The sequence below is a fragment of the Lutzomyia longipalpis genome, chromosome 1, assembly GCF_024334085.1.
Source record: "Lutzomyia longipalpis isolate SR_M1_2022 chromosome 1, ASM2433408v1".
In the NCBI taxonomy this organism is placed as follows: Eukaryota; Metazoa; Arthropoda; class Insecta; order Diptera; family Psychodidae; genus Lutzomyia; species Lutzomyia longipalpis.
This window is the reverse complement of record NC_074707.1, coordinates 14,349,851-14,367,345: the sequence shown is the minus strand read 5'-3', so window position 1 is coordinate 14,367,345 and position 17,495 is coordinate 14,349,851. Positions and strand designations below refer to the sequence as shown.

The 17,495-nt window shown below is 35.1% G+C and overlaps 2 protein-coding genes across 2 annotated transcripts in view; one reads left to right on the top strand and one right to left on the bottom strand.

Annotated features, from left to right (window-relative positions):
• Positions 1-17,495, top strand: part of LOC129792487 (STAM-binding protein-like A) — a 781,560-nt gene that overhangs the window by 479,280 nt on the left and 284,785 nt on the right. The gene's annotated exons all lie outside the window — the stretch shown is intronic.
• On the bottom strand, positions 10,010-15,927 carry LOC129786930 (uncharacterized). Its single transcript, XM_055822187.1, has 2 exons — positions 14,992-15,927; positions 10,010-10,078 (listed from the first exon to the last, which is right to left on the bottom strand). The coding sequence occupies exons 1-2, from the start codon at positions 15,925-15,927 to the stop codon at positions 10,010-10,012; spliced, it is 1,005 nt and encodes a 334-aa protein (XP_055678162.1).

The following is a 17,495-nucleotide window of genomic DNA, read 5'->3' as shown; positions in this document are numbered from 1 at the left end:
GTACATTTTTAGCGGATGGATCATTGAAAATTTACACATTGGGCACCACGTCATTGAAATGTGTTTGCAAGAGGAGCACACGGTTGGAGTGAATCATATAAAATTCTATTAAAACGCACGTTAACACAGTTCTCAGCGTATGAATTATTTCGACTGCAAGCTTCATGTGGTTAATTATTTTAAACACACATAAAAAAATTAAAAAGAAAAGAGATATTTTTTTTTCCAAGAATGACCGCGTGGAATACTCAGGGTTGGTTGGGTGGATTTCCCATTGTCGGAAAAGCTTTCTGCAAATTTTTTAATTTAATCCCAGCGGAGATTCCTGCAGACATTGCAGCGACAGGAAGAGCCATTCATGCAAATATTATACATACTCACTATAACTTCACTCTTCAATATGCTTCGTTTTTTATCAGATCCCTTTAGCTCCTTTAGCTGTTCGTCTTAAAGGTGCCGGAGAGCAAGAGGGGGTGTGGAAGATATAGCAATTTCGATAAGATGCTGTGTTTTTCTTCAATTTTAAATCGCTCAAGGCGAACAGGTATGCTCCCCGAGCATTCCATCGATATCTCCAACGTGAAACCTATTAAAAGTGATTTCTCTCACAGCTTGAGAATACCTGCCATTTCACACGAACCTCACCATTCTCACGTCAGAATCATACACGTAAGAATTTCCGTATTAAATGGCTCAAGAGCTTTCGCTTGTAGAGAAGAAGATTTTGATGAAGATTTTCTTTCCTCATAAGTGCCAATAGGAATTCAGACCGTATTTTCAAGTCTTCCTATCTCATATTGATGAAAGAATATCACTAAATTATACTATTTGGCTACTTAGTTTTCTTATTTTATTAATTTATCAATCGGTTTCCCCTTCAAGTTCAAAAAATCAAAGGAGTTTATTCATTTTGAGGTTCTTTTATGGCAATGCCAAAAAAATTGTTTCTTTGCAATCATAATAATGATTGTTAAAATTAATTAAAGATAAATAGGAAATAAGGAACGAGGAGGAAATGATTCTTAACAAAAAAAAAAGCATTGATGCATTTGCTTTTTGCAGAATAAACTGACAAATGAGGTCAAATAGGGGCGTGGTTTTTCTGCACTTGCAGCAAATATTTTCCGTAATTTTCCAACTGTTTGCAATTGAAAGTGTGAGTGCCTGTTTGGTTTATTTAAATGTTTAATGATTTTCTACAATATCTTTTATTATGTCTGGTTTGTTTCTCTCATTTTTCCCAACAATCCCATAGCAGTTCTAAAGTGAATGAATATCTTTTTGCTGGAACATCGTCTGAAAGAAATTTTAATATAAAACTAATATTTAAAAAAAAATATTGGTAATACCAAGAGACTGAACGAAGAGTCCAGTGATTCTTAATGCCATTTATTAAAGATTCTAAGTCATTCTAGCCTAAAAATTTTATTAGAACTCTACCAAGGTCAGATGAAAAGTTCATTATTGTCTTGGTAGATAATCTCGCGCTTCCAATGCGTCTCTTCGCTTGAATTTGAAAATGAGGAAAATATAACGTGTTCACACGCAGATAAGAGAAGTATACAGTGTGGGTGGAAGGCGTGCAAGTCCTGCGAGCGTGTAAAATACTAAAAGAACGTTGCGAGAAATTTTGTGGGGAAAAGTATGAGGGTGAAAGTGTGAAAATTGCCACATCATCCACTTCATTATATTGCAAATGAATTTGTAAGTGAGTCGTGCGTCGAAGACGTGAGCTCCCAGCGACGTTCCCAAAGGTGGATGTCAAAGGGTCAAAAGCTCCATTTCAATTCACCCCAATGATACACAAAGTTCTACTCTCATGGGACGTTCGCCAGGACATCTCAAGAGGTAGCAATCTTGGGTGGCAATATTGCAAAGTTGTGTTGATTTTTGTACCATTCTTATTTTTTTCTTTGCCTTTTTCCCCATAGCGAAGAGAAAATTCCAAATGCGGAGAATGGGTCAAGAAGGTCAGGAAAGAGAGAAAATATGGAATGCGAAAAAAGGCACAATTGACTGGGAACGCGAAAGAGGAATAAAAAAAAATTATAATTTGAATTTTTCTCGCTGGAAAATAAAAGAAGAAAAATAAACATTTCTTTCTTCTATTCTCTTAACATTTGAGAATTTTTTCTCCCTATTGTTCCGTTAAATTCTACGACTTACGAAAATGGAAGATGGTTATGAGCATACTGACATCATCCACCATCCCTGTACAAGATGATCCCAGAGTTTCGATTTTTTGTACTGTTTGCTTACCATCTCACTCACTAAGAGGAAAGCTTGTCAAATTTGCCAACCGTTTATCATACGAAGGAATCACTTGGAGAAGCAGATGAAGTTTTTATGATTTTATTGTTTGTCTCTGAAACTCTTGTATACCCAACTTTGTTGTTTTCCCCGAGAAATGTTGCTTCAAGTGTTGAAAATCCACCCCCACGAAGTTTTCTTGCTGTATTTTATTCATTTACCCGAAAACTTTGTACTTACATCCCCGCAGTACCTTTCATTTTGTTTATTTGATACCTTTACCTTACGAAAGAGATGCTGCTGAAGAATTTTAAATAAAACAAAATATTTATAATAAAAAAAAGTCAAGAATTACCTAAAACTTTATTCATAAACACAATGTTTCTTTAAATGATCCATTAAAATCTTTATTGTTTCACACTTCTTTAAATATTTAATGATGAAGAAGTTTAATGTAAAAATTTCGAGGAATTAAGACGGTAATTATCGATATATAAATATGATTTTTTTATCAATATACAAACCACGCTATATTGTATTCCACTTGATTCCTTTTGTACATACTTATAAAGTTCCTATTGTGGAGTTTTTTTTTTTAACTTTTACTCCATCCACCTTTTTGCATGAATCTCCACTTGCAAAATTACTTACAAAACTTCCACATCTGCATGGAAGAGGGAAACAAAATAAAAAGAATATATACTCACACAATGTAACTAAAGAGTTTTCATTGCTCCACCACTACATCATAGAGGGAAAGGCACAGATTGATGGTGATAGGGATGAGCTTGAGTGGGTGGAAAAACAATGTTTTAAAAGCACATTGAAGAGACAACTTTATTCACAGCGCGCCACATTCAATAGTCCTGAGCGACTCTTTGGAAATCCCCACTTTTCACACAAACGTATTTGTCTTACTCGTTCGAAGCTCCAACATTTTTTTTTTCTATATGCCATCCCGTACCAAGCTCAATTATTCATTTTCCCCATGCATTGCAAAAGGCAATGGAATTGCGTGGGTGGAGTGGAGAGGGGGGGGAGTTGGTTAGGAACTCTATATATCTTCACAATGTGGTATTTTCAATGAAATTTCATAAAGTCTCCTCTATACATACATACGTATAATAGAGAAACATTTAAGAGCTAGGAGTTAGCTACAATGTGCGGCTATTCAGATTCTCATTCTCTTACTTTTCCCCTTTATTAATTGTTTTAGAATATACAATGTAAATAATTTAATTTCCTGAAAATGTATACATAGAGTACACGATGATTAAAAGTGATGCTGTGTGCTTGTCGATAAAGCACAACTTCGAAAGCTCTGTATTAATTTACTTAATGAATACAACAATCTTACAGTTTATGGACAAATTAGGGAACGCTTAATCTGAAGTATACTCGGTATATATAGTTACAATTAATCTACCTATTTAACATCAAAGCAGGTAGCCGTGAAAATTTTCTCGGCTCATATTGTGTAACGTAGCCTATATCCTTTTCTCACATGGCTTTAATAGTGGCGACTATAGAAAGTTATTCAAGTGAAATGCATTCTCTTTTGGGCATCGTATAGAGGGAATTTCCTCTGTACCAGTTGAGTATATAGAATGGATTATGTAGGGTGTACTGTACGTACATCTAAAGGTAGTATGGCAATCCCAGACAATGAAGGCAATAGACGATGGTACCATGCGATATAAGATGAAATTCCACACGACGTATAGATTAGTAGTGGTGAGAGAAAGTTTCCTTGTTCTGCACAAGACGAAGACGACACGAATGGTTGGAAAAAAAGAGGTGGTGTGGCAGAAAGTTTGGACAATGAATGGGATCTCTTGTATCAGGATAAGTGTGTTGTGTGAGCAAAAGAATCTGCCAGTGGGTTAAGGAATTACCAGGCTGTGACGTGCACACAGGAGTTTTGGTCTGGGCTGTTGCCCAAAATCACCCCGCATTGAAATCGAATGTGGGAATCTCATCCAGAGAGAAAGTTTCATGATTTAATATTGCCCCAAACTCTGTTTCAGGCAGCAATTTATGCCTAATTCACACCATACAGCGGATTCCCTTGAGATTTTAATTGTTCGCTATGAGCTATATATCCTCTTGTCTTTTTCTTATTCTCCTATCTTATCGCACACTCTGTATGTTTCTGTGCGAAACTTTGGCGATTGAGCATGAATAGGGGGAGCCACAAAGTCGAGGAATCAACAGGGGGTGTCATTGTAGGTATGCTTTAGCTTTAGGGTATGTTATGTACTATAATAGATATCTGAGAAATTTTGTCGAAAAGGTGCTCAGAGAGATATTTAAGATTTTGTCTCCTCTTTATATTAGCACGATTAGCACCTTCGTAGAGGAGATTGTCTTGTTCAACTCATCAAATACATTGTAAGTGAATTTAGATTAGATATCTTCAAACAATAGATTGGCCCCTCATGCTTGTTAGTCACCGTATTGTCCCTTTCTATTCACCAGAAATCAACACAAAAGTTATGCTCCTGGATCTACAGGATGCTACCTATATTCATACCTATGTACACACATACATACTATATAGAGTAAAATAACAAAACTTATTATAAATGCCATTTTTGGAGATATTCGAGTTTAGAATTTTTGATAGCTTAGAGAGGTTAACGTGAGTTATTTTGCATAAAATAATTTCTGTGCATGATGTCAACAGCATGACGGAGCATAGCTATGTATAAGGCAAAAAATATTCTATGCATTTTTTCTTGATAACTTTTGCCCCAAAAAAAATGGAATTTGTCTGTGAAAGACGTTATTTAGTCAAAAAGCAAAATCTTGTCTCTGAAGGACGTTATGCATAATATATAGAACAAGTGCCAAAAATTGAAACGTATATCTCATCAATAATTTTTGAAGGGTTTGAGAAGTCTGGAAAAGTGCAAAAAAGTGTAATTTTTTTCCTGGAAAACGTTTGGAAAATTATGATTTGTCCGATGAAATTGAAAGCTCAAAAAATCTGTTTTCATTGGAATTCGGCGGGAAAAATCGTAGTACTTCCTGTTTTTCCTAGAAAATCACAAGCAGCGGTATTAAATATTTGAATAGGTAACTGAAAGTAATCTAATTTTAGGAACTTGACCCATATTTTGAACATAATGTCCTTTACGTCCTTTATTATTACGTGTTAATCAGAAATCCATTTTATTTGACTAAAATTAGTTCCCAAATTTATTTTAAAAAGATATATTTACATTAATTGAATTATTTAGCAAAGTGTTGAAAACAAGAACATCTGGTCAAGGTTCCATTTGTGAATAACTTAAAGTGACAAAGTGGCTTCTATATAATTAAGTTTTCTTGCATTACAAATGTGAGTTATTTAGAAAGTTTTACATCCCAAGTTAAAGTACATTCAGGATGAAACTAAATTAGCTTAACTCCGTGTTTTCTCTCTCAATTACAGATGCTAGAGCTGTGACTTCCATTTCCGTTTGGTTAAAGCAAACCAAAGAGGCCAAGGAAAGTGGCATAGAAAGCTGAGGGGTGTACAAGTAAAGTATGTCGCACTGAATGAAGATAAAAGCATGAAATTATATAATGTTTATTGAAATTGAAAGAGAATTAAAGTAAATATCTTTTTCTTTTTCAGAAAAACTACTTAAAACCGTCTGAAAAAAAACGAGGAAGAATTCAGCTTTGTAGGAGAACCTATACGAAAGAAAATGTAGAAAATATCCACTTGTTGATATATTTAAAATTTAAATATTTATATACTAGTCAACCCGAGCCCCCAATCACGTGTGAGCAAACTCCATTTTTAACTATAAAAGTGGGGCGTATATTAGTAGGGGGGGGGATGAATAATACGGTACCCGAAAAAAATTTAAAATAAAAAAATCCCGTTATCTGACCCTTCAGCAGGTAGAAAATGTGAAAAAATCAATTTTTCTGTGGGGGCGCTATAAAGGGGGGAGGGGGCGGAATCCCATATAGCGCTTGCAACTCGTATTGACCCCCTCTACTCCCATACCAAATTTCATCAAAATCGGCCCAGCCGTTTCGGAGGAGTTCATGTGCCACAGACAGACAAACATTTCAGCTTTATATATTAAGATAGACTGATGCCGTAGGCAAAACTTTTCTTTCTTTTTTCATATAAAAAAGTTGCAAACCCTTTCGTTTTGAACAACGAATGCCAAGGCAATATTATACTATCTATATTTACAAGTTTCATCTTTCATCAACTTCCAAAAGACTTTTGACACAATATGAGATTGAAGTAATTCAGTTGGATCTACAAATATTTGCAGTGTAACCATTCCCAAAGGGAGTTCATCCAGTGTCTAACACTGAGATAGAGACATAGTTGGTAGAACATATTTAAATATGTATGCATATATATAAGACTACCGTCTGTTTTGCACATACTACCATTCATCTCAATTGGCGAGTTGACCCAAATAAATATTTGTAGAATACTGTCTCTGCCGATTTCATCCTTTCTGGACGTCCCCCGGCCTTCTCTCATCATTTGACTCTCATTTTCAATGTAACTCATGACTTGGATACTCTCCACCTTACCCCACTGCTGCATGAAATGCCCTGAATGCGAAAAAAATCTGTCCTTTCGATGCTGAACGGAAGAATAATATTGAAAAAAAACACAACCTTCTGGATCTTTGCAAATTGACGAACTCCCAGAGAAAAATATAATGCCGGGGAATGGTACATTATAGTGAACCTTCTGGAAAAGAGAAGAGTAATAGCGAAAGGAGAAAAAATCGTTCGAGTGGGTATTTATTAGGCCAATTCATTTTCCCTTTCCAACATACTACCCATATCTGCCGACTCACCGATACCGAATTTCCTCCACCTATCGATTCCTATTGACCCTTTTCCTTCAACAAGGATGGAAAAATAATCTTGCCGAACAGTTGAAAAATAAACGAAACAGAATGAAAGAAACATAAACTCAAAGCATAAACCAATATTGTCTTGGTGATGCTTGTGCCAAAATGGATAAATTAGATAGTAAGTAAAGATCCTGTAAAATCTTTAAATTATCTTTGATTGATGGGAGTGGGGGAGGGATGGCATTTTGACCTTTTACCAGGCCATGTACACGACTCAGTTTTTGTATGGAATTCTGTAGTATGAAATGAATTTTGGTCTGCGCTTTTTAAACTATAGTATCAATCCTAAAACCCTTTGTACCATTAAATTCTACATCTGATGCCCTTTTGAATGACAGAATATGAGCGTGTGATCAGTCTTCTAAATATTGAAAAATATTAATTTTATTAAAAAAAAGAAAAGAATTTTCATTTTTTAGTCTTTTTGAACAATACTGCCATCTATTGATTGGCACTGGAAAAATATTTTTCTTTCTCTTTCTCCAAAACCTAACCTATGTTTTTTGTTTTGTATTTTTGTGATTTTGAGTGTTTTGAGGGTTTTGAGTGAAAAAAATGAAGTGTGTTGTCTGCGGGGAGCGCCCTAGCAGACAACATAATGGAGCCTCATATCACAGGTAAATTGATGTTTCTGATGGATTCATCCTGGGCAATATCAATGAATCACATTAACAAGGATCAATCCGTAGTGTCCGCAATTTTCTAAGCAACAAATTAGAGATTTGTCACAAATTTTTCTGGTAATGCTCAAACGGACAACCACAACCCCTCAAATGCTGACGGAAGCTGATCTTATTGCCCTAATGCAGAAGCATTCAATTGGCACAGATGCCACCCATGCTGAGTACACCAATATCATCAATGGGCGCAGCTACATTGGGGTGATTGACAATGACTTTCTAGTGCCGGTAACACGGAATGGGTCTTGTGGAAGGTTATGACACTATGAGTTTGAGCCTGACACAACCAAAACTACAAGCAGGACTCGTAGCTGACCTCAAGGCGATCTGTGATGGTGTCAAACAACCAGAAGTTGTGCTCACAAGGAACAAATTAAATTCTACAGCAAAACCTTCCGAGTAATCACGGTGAGCTCAAATACACCACGAAAGAATTGGCCTGAGATCCAATTCAATTGAGATTTGAGAGGAAGTCTTCCGGTGTCTACGATGTGGCACAAGCAAAATGGTTCTCAAACGAAAAGCCTCCGGCTATCGAGTCTATATGTTCTGTTTGAAATTTCCACAACGCAAGGCTGTGATTTGGCTGACAGGGAAGTTTCGGTGTCATTTGAGCATTGCCAAACATGTGGTCCCAATTCCAAAGAGCCCATTGTTCCTCAATTACGAGTCAATGGACTACACAAGCTACCTCCATTGTGATGCTTCCCTCAAAATTACATTTTTACAATGAGATCTTATCGATCTTTCGTGTTAATTTTTTAGATTTTTAAACATTTTTTTTTTTAAATTCAGATTCCCAGCATGTCCATCAGAGCGGGAGCTTTGGATAATAAGTCTGAGAATGGAGAAAAAAATAATTGAAGATTATGATTTAGTCTGCAGCCGACACTTTAAAGCTGACGATATCATCAAAATTAAAAAAAAAAAAACCGAAAGAGCTACTTTAAACTCCGGCAATGCGCTGTACCAATGCTCCAAGGGTCGGAAATCGCAAATGGGAAAAGTCCTGAGTTACAACTACTCTCACAACATGTGGAATCACCTGAAGCATCGCAAGTTCTTCAGTATTACGAAGCCGAACAACATGTAGAATCTCCTGAAGCATCGCAAGTTCTTCAATGCTTAAAATCTCCACCAGTCAACAAATCACAGTACACCACGGTATTATAGCTTATCAAAATATCAACATTATTATGTGTCTTAACGCCTTTTACACTCGAGTTAATTTTGGTGTAATAAGCTGTAAAATACGTATTAAATACTTTTCAAAGATACAGTGCTGGTTGCGTCTTCTATTTATCGGTTTTAAACGATTTTGGGAATTTTCCGAATCGAAAATAATTATTTAGACAAAATAAGCTTTTTCGGCTACATTAGGGCTACCAGATTTGCATAAATGGTTTTGCATTGGTTTTAGTTTTTAAAGAATAAACTAATTTCATGAATTATTTTATTTATCTCTCAAAGCAAAAAAAACAAAGTCCATGAAGTAAATTTAGTGCACGTTCATTTTAAATAAATAAAAAAATCAACATAAAATATTTACTTTACCTACATGAATCTCGTATCGATTCCCGTCCAGGTAGGTACTTTAATGTTCAATCAATGTTTTGTGTTGGGATTGTGCTTTCGAATGTTGCTGCGTTGGCACAGACTGAAAGGCCCCCTCATACACAATGTGCTCCTTCAAGCTCCATCCATGCTTACTCAATGGCATACATACATAGGAGGGTAAAACGGATGGTTGAAGGGGAATATTTATGTGGCCGACAATACAAAGAATTTATTATTCACAATTAAGCGTTCTGCACTATTTATTTATTGTTGCTATTAAGTATTTACACACAGCTTGTAATAGGATTCTCTATGTCGACATAGCAAAAATCGATTTACACTTCCGCCACTCGTTGCGATGGACAAAATAGCTGGAAAAATGGGAAGTTTGTGGGGTGGATAGAATAAGGCGCACTCTGCTACAACATCTATATGTATGGGGGAGATAATTGAGTTTCGATTGCATCCGAAATTGTCAATTACCAAGCAGTATAATACACATATATATGATGTTGCGGACAACCGGGAAGTCTGCTGTGGAGCTTATGGAGGCGACGAATTTCCGCAAAACTCCGTATTGCACGCGTCAGATGGAATGTTGGGTTAATTACCGATGTACAATAAAGTGATTTCCTTTTACACTTGAATGAGTCTCAAACACGCCGTGATGGTAGCGCAACTAATGTTAAACTTGATGTTATTCCGCTGAAATGCACGGAGTTCCATACATAGGGGAAGGTTTGAATTTGATTCTGAAAATTTGTACTCGAACTATGTGTATACTATCGGGTTTTGTGTTTAACCATATTGCATATTGTATGGCATTTTGTACAATGTTTTAGAATGTATTTCATTATTATAATCATCTCATTTACATTTACACATTGTTGCATTTTGTAGTGCAATACCAACGAAGACTAATTAAGTGAAAATATCAAAACTAATCCATATTGAAAGCTTTAGGGAAGAAGGGGTTGAAGTGAATAAGTGCATTAAATAGAGATTATTGAGATGTTTGGTATTTGTGAAATTTCCAAGAATTTTTAGGGATTTGGTTGGTTTTTGGGCAATATAATGCTCTGTACTAACCCAGAGTCTCCCACATTTTATTATACTCCGTACGCTCGGAAATGTTACTTCGTCGATTTTGTGTAAATAAAAATTTCATTTTTCACAAAAATCGTATAGATTCGGTTAAAGGAAGAGTTTTATTATTATTAGATTTATTTTATTCAGGTACTTTTTTTTACAATTTCGCACCGTATAATTTAAAAAAAAAAACTAATTTACATTAAATTTCATTAATAATTTTAATTTCTGACAAAAATTCAAGAATTTTTCTAGACCCGACCTCAGAGAAGTCAAGTAGCTCAAGAGCTGATTTCTTTCCAAAAATTTTATTTCTTATATTATTTAGAACTTTACAATGTAGAATAATATGCTCAATGGTAAGAAATTCATTTTTAATATTGCAAAAGGTACAAATGGGACGAGGTGATTTAGTCATTTTATAGGATTGAGTGAGTCTAGAGTGACCTATACGTATGCGGGATATGATGGTACACTCTTTTCGGGAAAGAGAACTAGGGATTTTAGGTCGGGAAAGTGATGAACTAATTTTATTCATCAGACCAGGTACCTCAGTCTTAAACCAATTCAAATTTTTTGTTTTAAATTTATTTTTAATTAAATTAAGAGTACTTTTGAGTGTGAGATCATTACAGGTAGGCATAGGTAATTCAAGAGCTTTCTTAGCTTCAAAATCTGCTTTTGTATTTCCAGGAATCCCTTTGTGTCCTGGGACCCAAAGAAGACATGCCGTACCTTTCAATTTAATCAAAATAGATCTTATGTTATTAATAATAGGAGAATCATTTTTAATATTTTTAACACCTTCGATAGTACTCAGACTATCAGAAGCTACAATCCATTTAATTAATTCAGAACTATTATTTCTTCTTGTATCTTGAATGAACTCAAGGGATTTTTTAATTGCCATTGCTTCAAGCTCAAAAACAGTAGTTTGGGGATGACATCTACAACTGAAAATAAGATTATCTTCAGTGGTTATAGCGAAGCTTTTTAAATCGTCTTTGCCTGATCCATCACAATAGATCACACAAGAATCAGTGTGAATGCTATTAACAATATTATCAAATATATTAATTATTTCAGGAGTTGTTCTTTCTTTATAATTAACTGTGGTCATATAAGTATTAATATAATCATCATTAAGCAACCAAGAAGGTTGTAATGATGGAGAGCGTATTTCAATATTAATTTCTGAAATCATATTTTGAATTAGGTTGCCACTAAAGGAGTAGAAACTAGTTACATCTTTCCTATTTTCCCAACATAGCAAATTTTCAAAACCGGGGGCAGACGAGTTTGAAAGGAGTCGAACTGCAGACTTAGCACATTGAAATTCTATTGCTAGTTTCATGGAAGGAACTCCAGATTCAGCAAGAAGGCACTCAACACGGGATGTCCGGAAAGCCCCAGAGCTAAGCCGGTACCCTGCATTGTAAACACTGCTCAAAGTGTCTAACAAAGATTTATTAGCAGCTGGAAAATAAATTTCACTACAATAAAATAGTTTTGAAAGTACAAGAGCATGATGAATGGTTCTAAGTGAGTCTCTATGCGATCCCCAACTTAGACCAGATAGGCATTTAATAATATTTATTCTTTTGTTACAAGCAATTTTAAGATTCTTAATATGAGTGTTAAATTTTAGTTTAAAGTCAAGATGTACTCCCAAAAATTTATATTCTTTAACGTTTTCCAGTACTGTGCCATTAAGAGAGAATGTAAGTGGGGTACATCTTACATTTTTTCTACAAAAGTGAAGAGCTTTAGTTTTTTTTGAAGAAAATCGAAAACCATTAACAGCTGCCCATTTACTCAATTCATTAATGCAAGTCTGCAGTTCAATACATCTGACATCATCTTTAGGATTACTATTGTAAACTACAATATCATCTGCGTAAACAAGAATTTTATTAGGACCATCAACTGGAAATAGGGAAAAAATTTTATTTATTGATATAAGAAACAAAGTAACTGATAGGACACCCCCTTGGGGGACTCCATTTTCAAAAGTATTTTCATCTGATAGTTCATTATTAACCCGTACTCTTGATTTCCTGGGTTTTAAATAGAATTTGATAAATTCTAGAATATACCCAGTTAGACCCCACTCAATTAGTTGATTAATGATTACTTCACTCCATACTCTGTCATAGGCCTTTTCAATATCAAAGAAAATCGCGGAGGTATGAGATCTCTTTTGGAAGGACTCAAAGACGTCCCCAGTAAGTTTAGCAACTGACATATAAGTAGACCTTCCTTTACGAAAACCTATTTGATTATTTGAAAGAAGATTGTTATAATCCAGAAACCAGACAAGTCGAGCATTAACCATTCGCTCAAAAATCTTAAGATCACAATTTGTAAGAGTTATGGGTCTATAATCTTGTGGTCCATTAGGGGTGTTTTTAGGAATAGGTACAATGATTGAATCTTTCCAATCTTCAGGAAAAATAGATTTTTCCCACATATCATTAAACAATTTTAACAAAAATAAATGAACTTCTTGAGGTAAATTTTTTAGCATAGAATAAGTAATTAAATTAGGGCCATATGACTTTCCTTTACTTTTTGAAAGAGAAACTTTAAGTTCTTGAAAAGAGAAAAAGTTATTAATTTCAGCAGAAAATGGCAGAGATATTGTAGTTTCAGGGCAATCATTCAGAAGTTTATTCTTAAAATCAACTTCACTATTACTTAGAGAGATATTAGAAGAAGGGAAAGCAAATTTTTTACCCAAAATATTAGCAATTTCTTTTGAATCAGTAGAACTTCCTTGATCACAATTAACATATCTAATTTTTGGACTTGAAATTCCTCTAATTGCGTTAATTTTTCTCCACATTTCACTTGGTGGGGTGTTTGAATCAATGGTATTGGTAAAACTATTCCATGAATTAGTTTTTGCTTCATTAATTTTATCCCGAGTCCTTTGAACAATAGAAAGATATGCTTCCTTGTTCTCAGCTGTTGGATATTTTTTAAATTTTTTAAGACTTCTTTTTCTCTCTCTAATTAATAGTTTTATCTCAGGTGTCCACCATGGAACTCTTCTGAATTGCTTGCCACCTTTAGTTTTTGGAATTGATGAATTAGCAGTAGAAATTATACACTCCTTTACCTCATTGTACGAGATCAAAGGAAAATTACAATTATAAGCAAAACATCTTGGCATTAATTCTGAAAATTTATCCCAATCTGCCCCCGATTCAATCCACCTGCACTGAGATGAGACCTCTTTATATGAAAAAGAGATATCAGTGAGATAAATAGGAAAGTGATCACTACCTCTTAAATCATTATCAACAGTCCAAACAAACCGAGACGCGGTTTGAGGATCAGCTATTGTAAGATCAATAGCATTAAAAGTTCCGTGGGCAACAGACAAATTAGTGTTAGATCCATTATTCAGAATTATTAAATTTTCAGAATTAACAATTTTTTCAATTATTTTTCCACGACGATCAAGCTTGTTACTACCCCAATAAGGATTGCTAGCATTGATATCTCCCATGATAATAAAAGGAGTGGGCAACTGTCTAATCAAATTAACTATTTCTAATTCTTCAACTGGAATTCCGGGATTAATATAAATAGAAACAATTGTAATGGGGAAGTGCCATTGCAGTCTAATAGCAATGGCTTCTAAATTTGTGTTCAAATCAATAGGATCAAAAGACCACCCATTTTGTATAAAAATTGAGACTCCGCCACTCATTGTGGGATTATCTGAAAGATTTTGATGAACAGCATTATACCCACTAATAGTTGGGCCATTAATATTTTTGTGATTAAATTTAATATGAGTTTCTTGAAGACAAAGAGCAACTGGTTGCTTTTCATTAATTAACAATTCAATGTCTGGTTTTCTGGGCCAGAAGCCATGGCAATTCCACTGTACAAAAGAAGGATTTGTACATAAAAGATTATTATTTACATTATTTTGAAATTGAGGTGAAATAAAATTATCGTCAAAAGAATTTAAATCAATTTCATTGAGATTTTCTGAATTATTATTGTTAGACGTCATCATCGTCACTTAACATTTGGTCATCTTCATCAGAGAATCTTGAATTTTTGGGACGATCAGAACCTCCAGTGGAGGAACAAGGAGAGGGGGAATAGGAATGGAAGGATAGGGGAGGAGAAGGAGGAGGATCAGGGGGAGGGAAGGGAACAGGTTGATCTTCATCAACCTCAACAGACATAGCCTGCGATGAATCTTGGGTGAATTGGATTTTATTCTGACTAATTTCAGGAGAATTTTGACTAATTTCTTTGCATTGAGCATTGGTGGAGTTTGGTGTGCGAATTTTTGAATAATTTGGGGAAGCAAGTACTGTGTATGAGACATTGGTGTCATCATGAACAGTATTATTAATTTGAGCAGCATTAATTGCCCTTCGGTATGATTTGTTTGTAACTTTAGATGCTTTAGGAGCTTTTAATAGTGAATTTGCAGCTCGTGACTGTACCTGAGATCGGTTTACATGAGGTGTTTTAGTTGCAGAATAAACTACTTTACTTACTTTACTTAATGAATCGGTGCTAACGGTGCTTGTACCTTCAGATTTTGATACTGTTTGAGCATAAGAGATGGATTTAGAAGGAACGGAATTAGGATAGGAATTTAGGATGGGGTTGGGAACTCCCTTCCTCCTCTTCAACTCCTCTCTCGCCAAATTGTATGGGATCCTTAGGGTGACGCGGATTGCATTAACTTCCCTCTCCTCGATGTATTTTGGGCACGCTTTGCTGTGGCTTGGGTGGGCACCAAGACAATTCACACATTTGGGCAGGTTGCATGGGTAGATGAAATCCGGCTCATGTGAATCTTGAGCACAAATTCCACACTTCGGACGATTCTTCTTTGAGTTGCATCTCTTCTTGGTGTGCCCCAGCTTCTGGCATATTACGCATCTGAATGGTGATGGAATGTAGATCTCGGTCTTCACAGTCAAATATCCAACATTTACTTCAGCAGGGCATGTTGGAGTGCTGAAGGTCAAAATGTGTGTTGCAGTGTTGATCCATTGTCCATTATCTTTCCGTTTAATCTTCTGTACTCCAATCACATTTTGCTCTCCCATCTGTGCAATAATTCTCTCCTCTTTAACACGCGTCAACTCTTTGCATCTGATGATTGCCTGGGACTGGTTCAATACACCGTTCTCCGATATAGAAACCGGTTTCTTCTCCTTTCCAAAAATTTTGGTGGCCTTGAGTGCATTGATTTGGTGTATATCTTTCGTCTGTACTAGGATATCCCCACTTTGGAGTCGCATGGCTGTCTTAAATTTATCCTTTGAAATATCCTGTAGTCCTTGTTGGATATCAAAAATATCCATCTCCTTGAGACTTTCCCCACTGATAATGAAGTATTTTTCACTATCCGATGGATGAGTAAAGAATGCATTGCGAAGGGCCTTGTAATTGCGTTTTGTAGATTCTTCAAGTGTGGGCATTTGCCCACGATGCAAGGTGTTGTACAAATTAAAAGTTTCTGCAGGAGGGCCAGGCCCCCCTGAATGGGCACTCATCACTTCAACTCACTTATAAGAAATTCAATCAATAAGAAATTGGCGCAAAAAAAAATTCAATACTCTCAATAAACTCTGAGAGAAAAAAAACTGCTCTCGACAAAATGGAGCTCTATGCGCTATTCGTGTCTATTCACCAAGAGTGTCTAAACCGAACTGAAAGGAAGAGTTTAAGAACTTATTGCGTGAAATTTCAAGAATTTTGGTTAAGAATTAACGTTTCTTAGACAATTTTAAAAATAGTTTTTGAGAAAATTTCAAAAATTTCTTGAGAAAATCTGGGTTAAATATTGAATTTTAAATTTTCATAAACAGCCTTTAATTTCTTCCTCTGATTTTAATTTTTTTTTTTTTTTCCATAAAATATGATTTAAAAATGCTTGATAAAAATTCATGATAAGCCATGTATGTGAAATATCAACTAATGACGTTAAATCAACAAATTATAATTTTTTAAACCTGATTTGCAATAAATCAGTTTCGTTGTTTGGATAAGTAATATGCCAACAAAATATACACATGTGCATATTAGTGCAGCACACCGGTAGGTTTGTGATACCTGTATTTACATATGAATAAATACTATGTAGTATGTAGGTATCTCCATTGTGCACGACATAATAGAAAATCAAATCAAATAGTAAGTTTCAGTGGAAGTTCCAAGAAATTCCTTGTAGGACATAATGGAAGAAATATATTCCATGAAAATTACATTGTAATAATGCTTCCAGGTGGTATAGCAGCTATACCTACAATAGGACAAACCTTATGTAAATTTCATTGTGAAATTTGATATGACAATTGGGTGGAATGGGTAAATGCTGTTATTTTCCAAAAGGTGTGTTTTGGGGTGTATCAACAATTGTGAAGTAAAATTTTATTCAATTTCGTGACATCGTGTAGTGTACATTTCGTGTACAAAAATCAATTCTACCACACATTGGTACTAGATATATTTTTTGAAGAAGGGGTGGGAAAGGGATGGGGGAATTACAAAGGGCGAAAGAAAATATATGTAGAATAAATTGCAAAAGAGAAATATTTAGAGATGGAAAAGTGTGGGAAAATGGAATGAAACAATTTAAGAAATGAAGCAATTTCCTTCCCCATAGCGCCCATAGCATTTTATGTCGAAACTATTTATGGCGGAGAAGAATCAACTTCCATGCCAAACAACACACACACACACTCCTCTCGCCTCACACAGGAAGTTAATTGGATTATGTATGACACAGAAGGATGACAAACAACAGACACGAGTCAGTGAAAATACACCATAGAAATTGACAAAGTCATCCTATTATCTTTCACTCAAACTCCCTCAAATGTAAAAACTTTTATCCATCAAAAGCTCATCCCTTTTTCTCAAACAATATTTCCTCACTTTTCCCCGTAATCGTAAACCTTACAAATAGCAGCTTTTTAAAGTGTAAAAAAAAACAGAAAAATCCTAAGGTCGGTTAAAATTGTGTTTTATCGGAAATTTAAATAGT

Excerpts from the sequence above, each read along its gene's own strand:
- LOC129786930 (XM_055822187.1), bottom strand. The coding sequence starts at position 15,927 with ATGCCCACACTTGAAGAATCTACAAAACGCAATTACAAGGCCCTTCGC. Across the intron at positions 10,079-14,991 it reads GCACCGATTCATTAAGTAAA|CGGAATAACATCAAGTTTAA; the intron begins GTAAGTAAAGTA and ends CGTGCATTTCAG.